The following is a 19,999-nucleotide window of genomic DNA, read 5'->3' as shown; positions in this document are numbered from 1 at the left end:
CTCCAACTCAATTATTATCCATCTCCTCCACCTGAACTGAAAAGTACTAGATCACACACATATAAAACAGATAACACCACTGAAAATAAAACAAAAATTACAGATGCAGCAAAGATATCAGTCGGCACAAACCAGCCATGTTTCATTCACGAATCACCATGTGGCCATTATCTATTTTAGTTCAACAGAAATGGCACAATTGAACAGCAGGCATGACTGAAACCTGACCACATTGGTTTTTATTGTATAGATATAGCTTTTTTGATGTTTTGTTTTTTGATCAGTGAATAAATGGAAATTATATTGCCTGACGGGCAGACTTCGATTGTGAGCCTTCCGGGTTCAGGAAAATAGCTGTTGTACCTGAGCGTAGCTTGCCTTGAGCTATTACTGAAATAAAAGACCTGAACTAAATCCCAAATCCCTTTCTTTTCTCTATGACAACCTAGAATACTTTATTCCTTCCCCTTGACCCTTGCATGTCCCCATCCTGGACAACCTTCTGACATCTGAGTATCAGTAATATCAGGGAACAGATACATTATTAATGCTAAAATCTAACATTACTGAAAGTAGCAACAGCTTCAAAGAAAGTGACTATAAATGAAGGGAAAATACCTCAGTAGCCAAACTTTGCAAATATTTTTGAAGGAAAAAGCATAAGTAAGTCTTCAATCATTGGTCTTGAAAATAATAACCTCCAAAAAACCATTCATTTAATTCATCTTAATGTGTAGAACTCACAAATATAACAAAATACCTTTCTGGAAAAAGAACAAAAAATGATCATTCATTCTGTTGCCAGTAATATGGGGAATCTCTGAGCCACTATTAATGCAACACAAAGGACTGGAAGGAGAATCCGGTCTTTATTTTCATTTCTTTATGGATACTGGAAGCTGCTTGCCCCATGGCCATTCTCAAGCAGTGTCGTCTTCAGTGTCTGAGTCACTGGAAGCAGTGGGCAGCAGCGGCAGAGACATGGCATGCTTGTCCTGCTTCGAATAGTTGGAGACGGAGGTATTAGGATCCGAGCAACTGCGAAACGGCCAGTTCACTAGGTCACAGGAGACAAAAGAGGGGACGGGGTCGGGAACATGGTTAAAAGTTTCTCATATCTGCAGTACGTGAGAGCATATTTTCTTACAGATACTCCATAGTTACACTGGAATGTTCTGCTGTTTATCAAGACACACTATGAAAGTCAATTCACTGGACGCCCCTTGGATCTGATTCTGTAATGGGAGCAACCAGCGATATGCTATTTCCACACCTGCCCCTGAGTTGATGGAAAGGAGATGAAAGAGGTTCCAACAGAGACAGAGTCAGACCAGACAAAAGAATTGGATCTGATGATTCACAGTAATATGTTGAAAGCATCTGATGAATGTTTGAAGTGTACATGGTTGTATTTTTGTTTCATTATAAATATCTGTATTGGTTATATGAATTTGTGTTAAATTGTAATGTATGTAGTTATTATTAACTACATACATTACAATGCGGGGATAGTGCTGGGCAGACTTACACGGTCTGTGCCGGGGCTGGTGGTGGGAGGCGGGGCTGGTGGTTGGGAGGCGGGGATAGTGCTGGGCAGACTTATACGGTCTATGCCAGAGCTGGTGGTGGGAGGCGGGGTTGGTGGTTGGGAGGCGGGGATAGTGCTGGGCAGACTTATACGGTCTGTGCCAGAGCCGGTGGTGGGAGGAGGGGCTGGTGGTTGGGAGGTGGGGATAGTGCTGGGCAGACTTATACAGTCTGTGCCAGAGCCAGTGGCGGGAGGTGGGGCTGGTGGTTGGGAGGCGGGGATAGTGCTGGGCAGACTTATACGGTCTGTGCCAGAGCCAGTGGCGGGAGGTGGGGCTGGTGGTTGGGAGGTGGGGATAGTGCTGGGCAGATTTATTCGGTCTGTGCCAGAACCAATGGTGGGAGGCGGGACTGGTGGTTGGGAGGCAGGGATAGTGCTGGGCAGACTTATACGGTCTGTGCCAGAGCCAGTGGCGGGAGGTGGGGCTGGTGGTTGGGAGGCGGGGATAGTGCTGGGCAGACTTATACAGTCTATGCCAGAGCCGGTGGTGGGAGGCGGGACTGGTGGTTGGGAGGCGGGGATAGTGCTGGGCAGACTTATACAGTCTATGCCAGAGCCGGTGGTGGGAGGCGGGACTGGTGGTTGGGAGGCGGAGATAGTGCTGGGCAGACTTATACGGTCTGTGCCAGAGCCGGTGGCAGGAGGCGGGACTGGTGGTTGGGAGGCGGGGATAGTGCTGGGCAAACTTACACGGTCTGTGCCGGGGCTGGTGGTGGGAGGCGGGGCTGGTGGTTGGGAGGCGGGGATAGTGCTGGGCAGACTTATACGGTCTGTGCCCTGAAGAGGACAGGTACAAATCAAGGTAGGGTATACACAAAAAGTAGCACATATGAGTTTATCTTGTTGGGCACACTGGATGGACGGTGCAGGTCTTTTTCTGCCGTCATCTACTATGTTACTATGTTATTTCTAGTTTTGTTATCATTGTGATTATGTATGTTCGTTGTTATCTGCATTGAATTTTGGAAATAGTAGGTTATCCACTTTTTAAATAAATGTTTTAGCTGAATGCACATTCTAGTGATATGTTGTAAACCAGTGGCTCCCGGATATCTGTGTTTGAGATGAACTTTAACAAATCGCAGGACCCAGCACTAAACTTAATGCAATCAATATCTGACGTGGTTTAAGCAGGCAGGAGAGGCTTCTGTCTGCGTGGATCGTCAGCATTGAACTAGTTACTGCTTCTAAGCGTTGCCTCTGCTCCGGCACAATCTCAGCAGTGTCATCATAGTCCGAGGAGGACTCCGCTGAATATCGGCCAGCACCTGCGTAATTTCAAGGTCTGCTGATGACATGGCTAATCAATACCAGGGCTCAGATAAACCCAGCATAGAATGTATATCAGTGTAATTTAGCCGGTGGCATCAGAATTTCTTTAAACACTGGCTGCCAGCAGCTGGATTTTGACCTAAATGACTTCTGGAACAAGAAGCTATGAGATCAGGTGCCAAGGAGGTTAAACTTGGAAGCAACATCAGAAAATACTACTTCAAGGAAAGGGTGGTGGAGGTATAAACAGCATTCCTTTGCACATGCCTTGAAAAAGATCAGTATGTAAAATCAACTCAGATACACATTAATCTATGAATTAATATCCATAAAGACTATCGCCATGTTAAAAAGTTCTAATGCAGGATTTTAAAAAATTATTTACAAAATCTATCCACATCCCTAAACAACAGTAACAACATTAAAGGAAGCATGGAAGAAGCAGAGAGATGAAATGAGATCTACTGGTACCTATGGTACTACATCAGCAATGAAACTGAGCAGGAATTCAATGGGTCTGTTTTGATAATTTTTCAGATTCCAAATCAAAGTGAGGCAATTCTCCCAGAAGTTTTTTAATACGATGATGTATTTGAGCATCGTACTGCCCAATATGATTGTCTATAATTCAGCTCTAGAGAATCCCAGAGGACTATTAAAATCCTATTATAAGCTTTATCATTAAGTTCAAGGGGCAAGAGCCCTATAAAGAATCCTGGAATACCCCCCTTCTACACTTGTGCCTGGTAAGTAATTTCTTTGACACTGGAAAGGTCCCCATCAATCCAGACTACCATGTAAGTGCTTTACCTGTGAACGTTTTACTGTGGTTGGAGAATGGATTGTGTCCTTTGTAAGTAGGCTCAGAGGATTTGCATTTTCTTGGTGGATTGCAGGTTGCTTCTTCCATGGCAGTCAGTGAGGACTTCCGTCCCCACAGTGTTCCTCTAGGTAGCTTAGCCTTTGCCATGTTCTTTTGCTGACCAAGCACACCTTTGGAGCTCACAGAGAATTTCAGGTAGGAGAAGGCTATTGGGGTGGATTGGTTCAGCTTCAGCTCCTTGCGCTCCTTGCCCTCAGTCACCATCAGGTGCAAAAAAGAGCAGTGGAAGACCTCGTAGATCACATAGATGTTTTTCACTGGAAGCCAGGGCAGATCATGGCGCAGAGTGATATCTCCTGGATTCAGAACGAAAAGTACAATCTTCTTATTGACGTCTTTGATGGTTACTTGGATGTACTTGCTGAAGCCATTTATGGCACGGGTCTCCTCGTGTTGGAAATCTGAGCTCAGTTTGGAGATGTGATCTATACTGTGCACAAAGTTCAGTTTATTATCCTGGGTGTCCTCCACCAAGCTCTGCAGGGAGCCCACAGGGATCAGACTTTTCACCATCCAGAGGTGCTTGTGAGCCGTGCGAGACTGCTTTATAATAACATGGAGCAGGTCATAACTGGCTGCATCTTCCAGGAAAGGAACAGGAATGACCTCGGGGCCAAAGAGTTTCTCCACAACCTAAAGAAGAGCAACATACATGTGTAAATCATGTGTCATCAAAGATAACATCATAAGGTCCAATTAGTCTAGTCTGCCCAGTTCTTCATGGCTGCACTAGTAAGAATAGATCCCAGCTGTCAGCTGTAGACGCTTGGGTCCACAGGAGAATAGGAAGACACCCTCTACGGATTACAATGAAGATCAAAGGAAAGTAGAGGGAGAACATGACTCTCAAGCTGGGAGAATTCAAGTCGAAACTCTGTATTAGGCACCAAGGTAAAAGACCCAACACAACCAGTGATTTGGCAGCAAAAAACCGCCTGCCTCAGGGGTCACAGAAGTCAATGTTGGGTGTATTCCCAGTGATAGTGTTTCTCACACAGCATAACAGCATGAGTTGATTGTTAATACCTATAAGTGGGATATGTACTCCTCAAACATGCCACACAGTCAAAGCTGTGTTTTATCGCCAAAAGAAACAAATGCTTTCAGGAAATGACATCATCAATGCAGCTGCTTGACTACTTGCAACATATAGAGTCAGTTTTTCTTTTGATTCTTTGAGCATACAAACTCCCGTATGATCAAATGGACCCGAAAAGCTCAGCCCCCCCCCCCCCCCCACCATCAATCCTTTAGACTATGTAGTACTACCAGTTTCTTTGTCATTTTTGCTGCTATACATTCTGGAATTTCTCAAATTTAATCCAATATCTAGCATACTGTGCTCCACCTGCGCCCCCCCCCCCACCCCCCTCCAAATATGGTTACCAACCTCCTTTGTAATAATCTGAACAGCTGCGAAAACAACAAGGCAAGTGCTCCACAAAATCCAGTATGGAGAACAAAAGAGGAGCAGACCATACGAAAAACACAGCCTTTGTTTACCACTTTTAACTCCCAGGTCTAAACCAAGTCAACAGACATGACCATGTTTCGCCAAACGACTGCCTCAAGAGCAGATGAACACCAACTGGTGTGAAATCTCAGGCCTCACCATACTGATAAAAACAGTGTCTCCAACCCGGGTTAGCTTGTGGTGAGTGAAATAGACACTGCTTTTCATATGGTCTGCTTCTCTTCCGTTCTCCATAATCTGAACTGCTGCCAAATGTGGTGAGGCTGTTTTTTTTGTTTTGTTTTGTTACATTTGTACCCTGCGCTTTCCCACTCATGGCAGGCTCAATGCGGCTTACATGGGGCAATGGAGGGTTAAGTGACTTGCCCAGAGTCACAAGGAGCTGCCTGTGCCTGAAGTGGGAATTGAACTCAGTTCCTCAGGACCAGAGTCCACCACACTAACCACTAGGCCACTCCTCCACTGTTGCTACTGTTTGAGATTCTACATGGAATGTTGCTAGTGGAATAGCAACATTCCACGTAGAATCTCCAATAGTAGCAACATTCCATGTAGAATCTCCAATAGTATCTATTTTATTTTTGTTACATTTGTACCCTGCGCTTTCCCACTCATGGCAGGCTCAATGCGGCTTACATGGGGCAATGGAGGGTTAAGTGACTTGCCCAGAGTCACAAAGAGCTGCCTGTGCCTGAAGTGGGAATCAAACTCAGTTCCTCAGTTCCCCAGGACCAAAGTCCACCACCCTAACCACTAGGCCACTCCTCCACTCACTAGGCCACTCCTCCACTGTTGCTTGAAAACGCAGCTATCTAATCCCTGTGAAACTGCAGCTGGTTTATGGTTTTATTTATTTTCATGACCACATAGTAAGATAGTCCACAAGCAAAATAAAATGCAAAGGGGAAAATTAGCAGATACTTAATCATTCAGAGAATAAGCAGACACAAACGGAACCACATTCACTCCATCAGACTAGCAACAAACTTACAGACTTAGAAGATCCCCAGTCTCAACGGTGCCTCAAAGGTTCTCATTAAAGGCAAGTCGAAATAAATGGTTTTTTAAGGCTGACTTAAATTTAGGGAATGATAATTTGAGGCATAAGGAGGCAGGCAGTGCAGTAGAAAGCACATTCTCAAGTCTAGCCATGCATACTAATAGTACATGTAGCTGTTGACCATTAAGAGACCAGAGCAGGGCTGTGCCTACGGTCTCTGGCGCCCCCCTGCAGACTATCAGTTGGCGTGCCTCCCACCCCCCCCCCCCCCGGGACCTGCCTGGCTCCAAGGCACGTGAAGAGCTGGGCGGTGCCAAAGAGCTGAGCGCTGCTCCCCCAAGCTGCCGTCTGGGGCGCGATGGAGGAAATGGCTGGGTTTGGCCTGAGCCTCCTCCACTCCATCCCCGATTCCCCAGCGCTTTAAATTTACTTCTCTCCGCATCCGTCTCCGACGTCTGCGCAGTGTCAGTGAAAGCACTGCCTGTCTGACGTCTCTCCACCAGCCTTCCCTTCGCTTGTTTGTTCCCTCTGTGTCCCGCCTTCTTCTGACGTCATTTCCTTGAGGGCGGGACACAGAGGGAACAAACGAGCAAAGGGAAGGCTGGTGGAGAGACGTCAGACAGGCAGCGCTTTCACTGACACTGCGCAGACGTCGGAGGCTGAGCGAGGTAAATTTAAAGTGCCGGGGAATCGGGAATGGAGTGGAGGAGTAAGGTTGTTTTTTTTTTTAAAATACAGCTCAACGGCGCGGCGCCCTTGAAGGCAGGCGCCCCCCTGCGGCACTTACCGCGCTTACTGTGTTGGCACGGCCCTGGACCAGAGCAATCTAGATGGAGCATAAGGGTGACTGAAGAGGATACGTATGTTGGAATTCCTGTATGTAGAACTTTGTGGGTCAAGATGAGAATTTTAGACTGGACGTGGTAGGCTACTGGGAGCTAGTGATATTGACCTGAAGTAGGCCAGTATAAATAATGTTGCAATGCAGCCACCCTGTGATCTCCTGTGTTGCAAGATTGTCCTGCATCCTGTCATCTACCTCTTCCCTCTGCTCTCAAAGGAACAAAGGTGGTTGCTTGCTTGCAATACCACACCTTCCCAATGCTCTTTCTACCATTGTCCCAAGCAGTGGCGTAGCTACGTGGGTCCGATTCACCCCAGGACCCCCCTCCCGGCGAACCCGCCCCCACCGCCACCTACCTTTACTTTTGCTGGTGGGGGATCCCACTCCCCGCCAGCCGACGTCTTCTCAGTCCTTCCTGCTCTTCAATTTGTTTGCTGACGTCCTGCACGTAATTGTACGTGCAGGACGTCAGACTCAGAGAACAGCAAACAAATTGAAGAGCAGGAAGCGACTGAGAAGAAGACGTCGGCTGGCGGGGAGTGGGATCCCCTGCCAGCAAAAGTAAAGGTAGGCTGCAGCGGTGGCGGGTTCGCGGCGGGAGGGGGGCGGCAATGTCGGCGGTGGGGGGGCGGCGCCGGGGGGGGAGGGTTAAAATGTGCCCCCTCCCCCCGAGCTCTGGACCCCTCCCCCACTGAAGGCTGGCTACGCCCCTGGTCCCAAGCATGCTCAAATTCTATTGCAGGACTGGTCACCACCACCTCTGCTGGGAGATTAATCCAGGTGCCTATCTGTCTCTCAGTTAAGATGCATTTCTTTTATCTCAGCAATGGACTATGATACAAAGAAATCATGGTTCAAATCCCATTTTTAGCACTGGATTTGGATTTTAGATTTGATGGTAGAGACTATTATTAAGAACAAAATTACCGAGCATATTCAAAAGCATGGATTAATGAGACAAAGTCAACGTGGATTCAGTGAAGGGAAACCAAATATCATCTGACGTCCTTCCTACCACCATATTTATGGCCCATTTTGGACTTTCTCACCTTTCCTTTTTGTTTCTTTTTATCTAATCAATTTCTGTTTTGATTTATAAGTGATTTTCCTGTAATTGAGGAGATGAAGTTGGAGAACATTTCTAGTCCCAAAGTGACCATTACACAGAGGGAGACTTATCAAAGGCTACATATATTCCAACAATACACTATATATTATTTGAACACAGAGCTTGAAGAGTACCCTAGCTTTAATAGGGAGTCGTGGAGGGGCATAATCGAATGGGGAGCCCACGTTTTCATGAGGGCGTCCTCGCAGGACGGCCCCGTAAAGGGGTGAGGCAACCCTTATTATCGAAACAAGATGGGCGTCATCTTTCGTTTCGATAATATGGTCGGGGATGCCCAAATCATGAAATTTAGGTCAACCTTAGAGATGATCGTCCTTAGGTCGTTTTTGAGATGGTCATCCCCGGTTTTCGGCGATAATGGAAACCGAGGATGCCCATTTCAAAAACAACCAAATCCAAGCCATTTGATCGTGGGAGGAGCCAGCAGTCATAGTTCACTGGTCCCCCTCCAAAATATAGAACACGAAAAGTTCTCTACGATGACAAATCACAGAAGGCAAAACTACTATAACCCTTAGGGATGAAGAGGGAAACCTACATGTGGGTACAGTGGGTTTCTGGTGAGTTTTGGAGGGCTCACATTTACCACCACAAGTGTAACAGGTAGGGGGATGGGCCTGGGTCCGCCTGCCTGAAGTGCACAGCACCTACTAAAACTGCTCCAGGTACCTGCATACTGCTGCAATGGACCTGAGTATGGTATTTGAGGCTGGCATGGAGGCTGGCAAAAAAGTATTTTTAAAGATTTTTTTGAGGGTGGGAGGGGGTTAGTGACCACTGAGGGAGTAAGGGGAGGTCATCCCCGATTCCCTCCAGTGGTCATCTGGTCAGTTCAGGCACCTTTTTGATGCTTGGTTGTGAAAAAAAATGGACCAAGTAAAGTCGCCCAAGTGTTCGTCAAGGACACCCTTCTTTTTTCCATTATCGGCTGAGGATGCCTATCTCCTAAGCACACCCCAGTCCCACCTTCGCTATACTGCCGACATCCCCCCGTGAATTTTGGTCATCTCTGCGATGGAAAGCAGTTGAGGGCGCCCAAAATCGGCTTTCGATTATGCCGATTTGGGTGACCTTGCGAAAAGGACGCCCATCTCCCGATTTGTGTCGGAAGATGGGCGCTTCTCTTTCGAAAATTCACCTGAATGTAGCTTACACATTAATGGAGAATGAAATATGAAGGATCAATCTAGCTGCCGTATTCTGGGCCGTTCATAATCTCTTAAGGACTCTCTCCTTACATCCAGCAGTTAGCGTGACTGGGTTTAAAAAAGGTTTGTAGAAATTCCTGGAAGAAAGTTCTGTAAAGTGTTACAAAGGTAGATCTTGGGAAAGCCACTCTTTCTCCCTGGAGGTAAGCAGCACAGAATTTATCTACTTTTTGTAACCTGGATCGGCCACTATTCGATCCAGGATACTGGGCTTGATGGACTCTGCAATGTGGCAATTCTTATGTACTTATATAGAAAAGCCAGCTAAAAAGTCAAAATTATTTTTTAAGGCAAATGTCACCTTCCTGTAATTTAGTGAAACTCATTTCTATCATATCCCTCTCCTTTCACTTTTTTCTTCCGGTCAGTATATTTTGCGCATTGTGTGAAAACTAACAGTTTACAGGTCCATGAACTGTGATCCAACCAAACTCTCATTCATTCACTCACTCAACAGTGTCCCACAGAGTAACTTGTTTACCATTTCAGAGACATAATTCACAAGATGTCACACACATTCACTCGTCTCTCGCACGTGGACTTGACTGCTTTCTGCTTCACTTCATCTTTTACACACAGACTCACATCCACATTCACTGTCACCTACACAAACATCTCACACAAATGCTACATTTACTGTCCACTCACATGCCCCCTGCATGGACTGTCTCTAACAGAGAACAGAGCAGTGCCCGAGGGCCCACAGCAGTAGGGGGCCACTTTCCCTCAGCCTCCATTTAATCATTTTTGAGAGGTGGTTAAGGACCCGTGACCTTATTGGCCAGGGACCCAGATTACTGTCAGTCAACCCCTGTTTCCATGCACATGTATTCATGGGTAACCAAAATGTTTGTGTGACACAATCTTAACAAAAGCAGAGGAGAAGCAAAAGCCTCACGGGTAAATACAGCAACAAAAAGGAATGAGATCCAGTGAAAGAAAGAGTGCAATCTGTAGAAACCACATCAATTTATTAAGAATTGCACTATCAGACCACGGGACTCAACAAGGCTGCGTTTTGGCACAAAGGCCTGCATCAGGAGTCCAAGACAACTATTGGAGTCCAGGAATAAAGATCAAGAGGAGTGTCTGTGAGCCTAAAAAGTGGCAGAATTCCCTTTGATAGTGTTGCTGACACGGCATAACAGATTGATAATAAATTGATGTGACTTTGGCTTCCTGGACTCTTCTTTTTGTTGCTGTCACATACAGTCTTAACGTACCTTGCCTCTGATCTGTTCCCAGCTCTTGTCGGCATCCTTAATATTCAGAGGCTCCGGCAGACATTCTGACATCTTAAGGAAGCGTCCGCCGTCCACTAACTGCTAATAAGGGCTGGAGAGGGGCAGCTGCTTAGCAGAGAGCCATGCGAAGAGGAGCCTCCTTAAGAGCCCGGCAGATGGAACCCTCAGTTCTGAGGTCATAGAGGGCTGATGACCTCACACACTTGGTTTGTAAAGCAGCAGGAAGCCTGGAACCAATCAGACTGCTCGGATGAGTCACTCCTACTGGCCCAAAACCCGGCAGCTTGGAATTCTGGGCACAGAATTCGACATCATTTATTTGTAATGTTTTGTGTACAATTCTTCCATCAGAAAAGTCTGGTTCTTCCATGCCCCAGGCTATCTAAGCTGTGTCCCTGAACAGGCCTAATTCCGCCCTCCCCCAGTAGCTTCCCAACTAGCTCACACCCCTCCCTCCCCACAGCAGGTTCAATCCCCAGTTTCCGCTGCCTCTCCAGCATTCTTTGTCTCTTTCCCCATTCCCAACAAGAGTCTTCCCCCTCCCCGGTTCTCTCTCCATCTGTCCCAGTGGACACACCTTTCCATACCTCTCTGTCATCCCCCACCCTCACCCAGAGCTCTTTCTCATACCCCCCCCCCAGCGCACACATACAGTAACTCACTGTCTGAAAACCCTTTTACCCTAGCACACACTGCACCATAGTATTCAGTGCTTGCCCCCCCCCCCAGGTGCACACTATACCATAGTTCTCTCAAATCCACCCCCCACAGCACTTTTTGTGAATCCCCCAATATACCTCTTCAGCTCTTTCACCCTTCCCCCTGCACATCTGTACACCCACGACCTCCTTTCCCTCCCTCAAGGTGTCCTCAGTACTGTGCTCACACACTTCACCTGTGCCACTCCCCCCCCAGCTTGCCCTCCTATCCCCCTCATACCTTTGTTGCACACACTCCTCCCATGGCATCCTGTTATCTTCCCCCCCCCCCCCCCCCCCCATCTCCTCAACCCTGGGCAAGTCACTTAACCCTCCATTGCCCCATGTAAGCCGCATTGAGCCTGCCATGAGTGGGAAAGTACAGGGTACAAATGTAACAAAAATAAAATAGATACTATTGGAGATTCTACATGGAATGTTGCTACTATTGGAGATTCTACATGGAATGTTGCTATTCCACTAGCAACATTCCATGTAGAAGGCTGCGCAGGCTTCTGTTTCTGTGAGTGCAGGACGTCAGACTCACAGAAGCAGAAGCCTGCGCGGCCACATTGGTGATCTGCAAGGGCCGACTTCTACATGGAATGTTGCTAGTGGAATAGCAACATTCCATGTAGAATCTCAAATAGTAGCAACAGTGGAGGAGTGGCCTAGTGGTTAGGGTGGTGGACTTTTGTCCTGGGGAACTGAGGAACTGAGTTGGATTCCCACTTCAGGCACAGGCAGCTCCTTGTGACTCTGGGCAAGTCACTTAACCCTCCATTGCCCCATGTAAGCTGCATTGAGCCTGCCATGAGTGGGAAAGCGCAGGGTACAAATGTAACAAAAATAAAATAGATACTATTGGAGATTCTACATGGAATGTTGCTACTATTTGAGATTCTACATGGAATGTTGCTATTCCACTAGCAACATTCCATGTAGAAGCCTGCACAGCCACATTGAGTGGCCTAGTGGTTAGAGTGGTGGACTTTGGTCCTGAGGAACTGAGTTCGATTCCCACTTCAGGCACAGGCAGCTCCTTGTGACTCTGGGCAAGTCACTTAACCCTCCATTGCCCCAGGTACAAATAAGTACCTGTATATAATAAGTAAGCCGCATTGAGCCTGCCATGAATGGGAAAGCGCGGGGTGCAAATGTAACAAAAAAAAAACCCTCACACACCCAGTGCTTCTCTCTTCTCCGATAGTGCCCCAGCTTGTTCAATTCATTTCCTTTCGCCCCTCCCTCCCCTGCACCCTACAGCATAAGTGGAGGAGGAGAGCGTGTCAGGCCATGTCCACCTCCTCTGCTTATTTATTTATTTATTTATTGCATTTGTATCCCACATTTTCCCACCTCTTTGCGGGCTCAGTGTGGCTTACAATAAGATATGAATAATGGAAATACATTTGTTACAGCTTGGTTATGGGTTACATTGTACAAGTTATGCGAGACCATCGAAGTATCGTTAGGGATATAACAATGGGACATCAACATTGAAACATTGGAAGGAGACAATGGGAAGCTTAAAGGGCAGTATTAAGACACAAAGACATATGGTGTACATATTTCTGTGAGTAAGTGTATGAGTGATGTGGAATTACGGGGGATGAGGGTCAGAAGTGGATGTGTGATGCATTGATGAACAGTGAGTGTGGACTCTGTGTTTTGGCTCTTTCCGTAAATTGTTTCGAACAGATGGGTCTTCAATTGTTTGCTTCGTTTGCTTCGTTGTCTGACAGCTGGATTTGAATAATGTGCGACACACTAGAGTCCCGCAATTCGAATTTAACAACCAGAACCAGTGCAGCAGAGAAGAAGGATGAGGCCTGACATGCAGCTGCTGTGCTTTTGCTGAAGACTGCCAGACAGGAAGGGGGTCAAGCAGAGATGAAATGGTCCAGCTGGGGAGGGGGAGTACATGCAGGGGGAAGGAAGACCCAGGTGTGGGAGGGGTTCAACAGTGCCAGCTCACATCCTCCGGTGGTCCCTGTGAAGATTTCAGTGGCTGCATTTTGTTGCCTCCCTTCTGGAAAACTCTTGGTGATGGTCCCGTACATCCCAGGTTGGAAACCACTGCTTCAAAAGAGAACATCTTAAATTAATAATTGCCGTAAGGGAAAGAGGAGGGAAGGGAACGGGAGGGGGAAGGGAAGAATAGTTAATAAATAAATGACATATATGTACATATTTAACATAAAGAGTACATAAGTACATAAGTACATAAGTAGTGCCATACTGGGAAAGACCAAAGGTCCATCTAGCCCAGCATCCTGTCACCGACAGTGGCCAATCCAGGTCAAGGGCACCTGGCACGCTCCCTAAACGTAAAAACATTCCAGACAAGTTATACCTAAAAATGCGGAATTTTTCCAAGTCCATTTAATAGCGGTCTATGGACTTGTCCTTTAGGAATCTATCTAACCCCTTTTTAAACTCCGTCAAGCTAACCACCCGTACCACGTTCTCCGGCAACGAATTCCAGAGTCTAATTACACGTTGGGTGAAGAAAAATTTTCTCCGATTCGTTTTAAATTTACCACACTGTAGCTTCAACTCATGCCCTCTAGTCCTAGTATTTTTGGATAAGTACATAAGTACATAAGTACATAAGTAGTGCCATACTGGGAAAGACCAAAGGTCCATCTAGCCCAGTATCCTGTCACCGACAGTGGCCAATCCAGGTCAAGGGCACCTGGCACGCTCCCTAAACGTAAAAACATTCCAGACAAGTTATACCTAAAAATGCGGAATTTTTCCAAGTCCATTTAATAGCGGTCTATGGACTTGTCCTTTAGGAATCTATCTAACCCCTTTTTAAACTCCGTCAAGCTAACCGCCCGTACCACGTTCTCCGGCAACGAATTCCAGAGTCTAATTACACGTTGGGTGAAGAAAAATTTTCTCCGATTCGTTTTAAATTTACCACACTGTAGCTTCAACTCATGCCCTCTAGTCCTAGTATTTTTGGATAAGTACATAAGTACATAAGTACATAAGTAGTGCCATACTGGGAAAGACCAAAGGTCCATCTAGCCCAGTATCCTGTCACCGACAGTGGCCAATCCAGGTCAAGGGCACCTGGCACGCTCCCTAAACGTAAAAACATTCCAGACAAGTTATACCTAAAAATGCGGAATTTTTCCAAGTCCATTTAATAGCGGTCTATGGACTTGTCCTTTAGGAATCTATCTAACCCCTTTTTAAACTCCGTCAAGCTAACCGCCCGTACCACGTTCTCCGGCAACGAATTCCAGAGTCTAATTACACGTTGGGTGAAGAAAAATTTTCTCCGATTCGTTTTAAATTTACTACACTGTAGCTTCAACTCATGCCCTCTAGTCCTAGTATTTTTGGATAGCGTGAACAGTCGCTTCACATCCACCCGGGACTAGTTCTGTATGTAAGAGCTTCTTTAATCATAAAGTTATTATGTAAATTCTATAGCGAAAGGAGTTATATTGAAATTGTTAATATACAAAAGGAATAGACAAGAGGTTTTGGGGAGGAGGGAGGGGATAAAGGGGGGAAGAAAAATGGAAAATTCACACAGACTTATGCTTGTAATGATTTATTGGTTGTTCAATAAAAAATTGTTTCAAACTAAATTAATAATTGCCTCCTGCCCCCCCCCCCCCCACCTTTCTTTCGCCTGTGCACATCAAAGAAGAGAACATGTTAACGTGAAATAAAAGATACAGATAAATAAATACCACTGTGGGAGGTTCCTGCAAGGTCAGTTTATTTTTTCATTATTTTGTACTTAATGACCTTTCAAATTTAGAACCGCAGAAGAAAATAGTAGTAACTGCTGGAAATAGTTAATTTTATTCTATGATTTTATTGCAAACAGATTGATTTTTCAGGGATTGCAATATATTTTGTTTAAAAAGCTGTAAATAATGACCTTTGCATGGAAAATACATTTAAGGGGCCTTTTTGTCAAGCCAGGCTTGCCCTCGTTCCGGTCTTCCTGCACGCCATTTCTGGTGCTAGAAAATACCTGGGAGGTGTGTCCTGCAGGCTGCCCAGTTACCGCCAGAGCCCTCACCACCTCCTAAACAAGAGGTGATGAATGCTCCCGCAGGAAATGGCCACGGGACAGCCATTTACTTGCCCTTTAAAAAGACCTTTTTCACAACGTCGGTAAAAGGTGGCCTAGGCACGTGACAATTCCATGTGCCGATGCCACCTCGGGCTTCCTTTTACCACTGAATGGCCATTTCTTTTTTAAAAAAGGGGCATCAACGCGTGTCAAAAACACATGGTGGCACCAGCGCAGGCCCCCCTTTTACCTTTTTTCCCTCGAGAGGTCTTTCGCAACCTCATACAGTCCGTCGTTCTATGTCATCTGGATTACTGGAACGGAGTTTACGCTGGATGTAAAGAGCAACTAATTAAGAAACTGCAGACGGCCCAAAATACAGCGGCCAGATTGGTTTATGGAAAGTCAAAATTTGAAAGTGCCACGCCTCTCCCAGCGAAACTGCATTGGCTTCCTGTCAAAGATCGAATCACCTTTAAACTCTGCTCTCTAGTTCACAAAATCCTGTAGGCTGCTTTCCACTCCTGACTTGTAACTTTTATCTTATCCTTATGTGTCCTTCTGTCTGACCTTGCCTTATCCTTTTGGGTCCTGTCTGTTTGTCCTGATTTAGATTGTAAACTCTTTTGAGCAGGGACTGTCTTTCTTCTTCGTGTTCAATTGTAAAGCACTGCGTACGTCTGGTAGCACCATAAAAGTGATTTATAGTAGTAGTAGTAATCTATGGTGAGGTACCTGGTTACATGATAGATCTCATCATCCTACCTCTCAGGAATACTTTCAGGCTCTCCCGTTCATATCTACACTTCTTCACTTGGTTCATTAATCTCATCCCATGGCTTTTCCTACCATCTCTATGCTGATTACTCCCAAATCTACCTTTCTACCCCTGATATCTCACCTTGCATCCAAACCAAAGTTTCAGCGTGCTTGTCTGACATTGCTGTCTGGATGTCTCAACGCCACCTGAAATTAAACATGACCAAAACCAAGCTTCTCATTTTTCCCCCCAAACCCACCTCCCCACTCCCCCCGTTTTCTATTTCTGTTGATGGCTCTCTCATTCTCCCTGTCTCCTCAGCTCGAAACCTTGGGGTTATCTTTGACTCTTCTCTCTCCTTCTCTGCTCATATCCAGCAGATTGCCAAGACCTGTCGTTTCTTTCTTTACAACATCCGTAAAATCCGCCCCTTTCTTTCCGAGCACTCTACCAAAACCCTCATCCACACCCTTGTCACCTCTCGTTTAGACTACTGCAATCTGCTTCTTGCTGGCCTCCCACTTAGTCACCTCTCCCCTCTCCAATCGGTTCAAAACTCTGCTGCCCGTCTCGTCTTCCGCCAGGGTCGCTTTACTCATACTACCCCTCTCCTCAAGTCACTTCACTGGCTCCCTATCCGTTTTCGCATTAACTCTGCGTTAGCCAGTTAACACGTAGTACATGTAATTCGCCAGCTGGATAATGCTTCCAATCCCACTCTCTGCCTATGCCACACCCCCTGATAAAAAAAAGTCACAGTGTAGCCTGCAAAGACAGGCAAAACCCCTAAAAACTCTGCGTTAGCCAGTTAACACGTAGTACATGTAATGCACCAGCTGGATAATGCTTCCACTCCCACTCTCTGCCTATGCCACACCCCCTGATAAAAAAAAGTCACAGTGTAGCCTGCAAAGTCAGGCAAAACCCCTAAAAAACTTAGGGGATCTTTTACTAACCCTCAGTAGTGTTTTTAGCTCGTAGTAGAAATCAGGTGGCAGTAAACACCGAGACACCGATAGGAATATTTATTTATTTATTCATTGCATTTCTATCCCACATTTTCCCACCAATTTGCAGGCTCAATGTGGCTTACATTATGCCGTAATGGCGATCGCCATTTCCAGATAGAAAATTACAAGTAGTATTGCATTAAGGTGCATAAATGGTAAAGTAGATTACACAGTGGTATTGCATTGAAGTTCCTGAATGACAGAGTGAATAATAAAATAAGTTAATCAGCTCTAGAAAGTTCATTTCCAGCATGAGAAATAAAGTGGTAGTGCGTGGTTGCGTACTTTTCATTAGTAGCAACATTATCAGTCTAGTGTAGCGAGTTCAGATTTGTCTAGTTCATGTAAAGTCTAGCTGTCTAGTATTTATAATGGGCATCTCAGCGTTTACCGCGAGCTGATTTCTACTGCGAACTAAAAATGCAACCACGGCTTAGTAAGATCCTCTTAACTAGGCCAAGCCATTCATTACCATTCATTATAAACTGCCTCAGTTCAGCCAGCCACATACTAACTAATTACAATTTTTAAGCCTTCATTTCTCCTAACAAAAATCTTTACTGTGCATAGGATGAAATGTGAAAAAGGAGAATTTTATTCCCTTGAAGTTAGTGCATTTCCCCAGGAATTTTAAATGGTTGCTTTCTCATCGGTTCTCTACCATCCTCTTCTACAGTTGAAAATTTAGACACTTAATCCAAAACCCAGCAACTCCCACTACTTTCCATGTTTTGTAATAGTACAAACAGTGGCCAGAACATCAGCCCTCAGCTGCCCTGCCCTGCCCTGCCCTGCCCTGCCCTCGGCTGTGCTTCCTTTCTCTGTACAAGGAAGTCTTCTTCTAACCCTGTTCAGCCATGTCATAGGACCAACAGCTCCCCCCCCTGGTCCTGGAAAAAATGTCACAGATCTCAAAGTTGAAGGTTTAAAAGCAGCCTCAAAAAAGCCAGCTTTCTCAGGCTGGCTGGGAGTAAGGCCAGAGAAGGTTCTTGAAATACAGCCTCGGAAATTCTATTCCAGGCAAGAGGTGCAACGAAGTGGAAGGAACAGAGTCTGGAGTTGACAGTAGAGGAGAGGGACACAGATAAGAGTGACTTACTGGATGAATAAAACTCCTGGGAGGGGTGTAGGAAGAGAGATACTGAGGAACTGCAGAGTTAATGCACCAAGCACTGGACACATTTCACAAATGTGCTATTACAGAAAGAAATCTCTTCCAAACTTCTTTTAAAGTTGGCTCGATCACATCCTCCTACAAATTCCACAACATTTCCTTACATTTTGCCAATAATCATGGATCAAATTCAAAATAAATTACCGTTTATCGTTTATTCTATCTGATATGCCGTTTTACTTGTAGTCAAACCAAAACGGTTTACAATATGCAATTAAACAAATAATGTAAACAATGTATAATACATTAAAAACACACACACAAAAAAATAAATAAAACATAGAACTCCATTGTTTGATAGTAAAGCTCATACATCCAAGACCAGACAATCACATAGACATACCCTACACTGTTTGAACTTATATCTCATCTTCCCTGTACAAAGGAAGGTGTAATTGGTGACTAAAAAAAATCAAAATACAATTCATAAATCAATGTATTTTAAACAATTAATATCTCAAAACATAATTGCAAGAATAAATTAATACCAAAATATAATTTTACGTAATAAGGCACCAAACTGCCAAGTGAAAATAACTTCCTTGTACAAAACTGTAGATGATATCAGGTTTCTGGATCCTTGGGGGGGGGGGGGGGGGATTCAAACAGTTTCTCTCCCTTTCTCTGCACAGATTGGGCCCTTATGGCATCATTCAGGTGCCTTCTTCCGCTCATTTAGCTGTGATGGTGGAGGACAGGAGGGCAAGAGAGGCAACAAAGGGTTAAGTGCGAGAGAGAGTAGCACACAATGAAAAATGCTAGAAAATGGGCCTTCAGGGTGAGACAGGCAGGAAGAAGGGGGTTTTTTGGTGGGAGGGGGTTAGTGACCACTGGGGGAGTCAGGGGAGGTCATCCCTGATTCCCTCCGGTGGTCATCTGGTCAGTTGGGGCACTTTTTAGGGACTTGGACCTGAAAAAAAAGGGTCCAAATAAAACGGACCAAATTCTCGTCAAAAACGCCCTTCTTGTTTCGATTATCAACTAAAGACACCCATCTTTCCTTGTCCGATAACCACGCCCTAGTCCCGCCTTCACCACGCCTCCGATATGCCCCCATGATCTTTGTTCGTCTCCGTGACGGACTGCAGTTGAGGACGCCAAAAATCGGGTTTTGGTTATACTGATTTGGGTGCCCATGGGAAACGGACGCCCATCTCCCGATTTGGGTCGAAATATGGGCATCTTTCTCTTTCAAAAATAAGCTGGTTAGCAATTAAGCCGACTGAGGACATATGCCCAGATGATCAAAAACAAACGCCCGCATTTGTCTGCTCGCCAGCTCTGAACGCGTATAGCATGCAAATGCATGTAAACAGGGACATTAGTATTACTCCCCAATGCTCAGTGGACAGCGTCCTACACCAGCTCAGAACTGGCGTTAAGGTTTGCAGAGCATTGTCAAGCATGTATCTGAATGTAAGCAGACCCCCATCCTCCCCAACTGAAGAGCCACCGCCCCCCCCCCCCCCACTGAGGACCTGACCCCCTAGAGGAGACCCTACCCTGACCCCCACCTGGCGGTCTAGTGCCTCCCCCTAGTGGTATAGAGGCCCCGAATCCCCCCTGTACCGTTAGATGACAGAGGAGGACGTAGCACACCCTCCTTCTTCCAGCACTGCCTCCAAAATGGCAGCACCCTGCCCTGCACATCCTAGGATGCATTGGGC

General features: G+C 45.8%; 1 protein-coding gene across 1 annotated transcript in view; it reads right to left on the bottom strand.

Moving 5' to 3' along the window:
* Window positions 1–444: 444 nt before the first annotated feature.
* C4H11orf42 (chromosome 4 C11orf42 homolog) overlaps window positions 445–19,999 on the bottom strand; it is a 22,261-nt gene continuing 2,706 nt past the window's right edge. The window contains exons 2-4 of the mRNA XM_030199863.1: window positions 13,319–13,422; window positions 3,671–4,376; window positions 445–1,057 (exon numbers count right to left, since the gene is read on the bottom strand). Of these exons, the coding sequence (XP_030055723.1) occupies window positions 921–1,057; window positions 3,671–4,376; window positions 13,319–13,357 (882 nt within the window). The 5' untranslated portion in view covers window positions 13,358–13,422 and the 3' untranslated portion in view covers window positions 445–920. The remainder of the gene's footprint in view (window positions 1,058–3,670; window positions 4,377–13,318; window positions 13,423–19,999) is intronic.

Source organism: Microcaecilia unicolor, chromosome 4 (assembly GCF_901765095.1).
Source record: "Microcaecilia unicolor chromosome 4, aMicUni1.1, whole genome shotgun sequence".
Taxonomy (NCBI): Eukaryota; Metazoa; Chordata; class Amphibia; order Gymnophiona; family Siphonopidae; genus Microcaecilia; species Microcaecilia unicolor.
The sequence above is the reverse complement of the archived record's forward strand: the minus strand, read 5'-3'. Positions and strand labels throughout refer to the sequence as shown.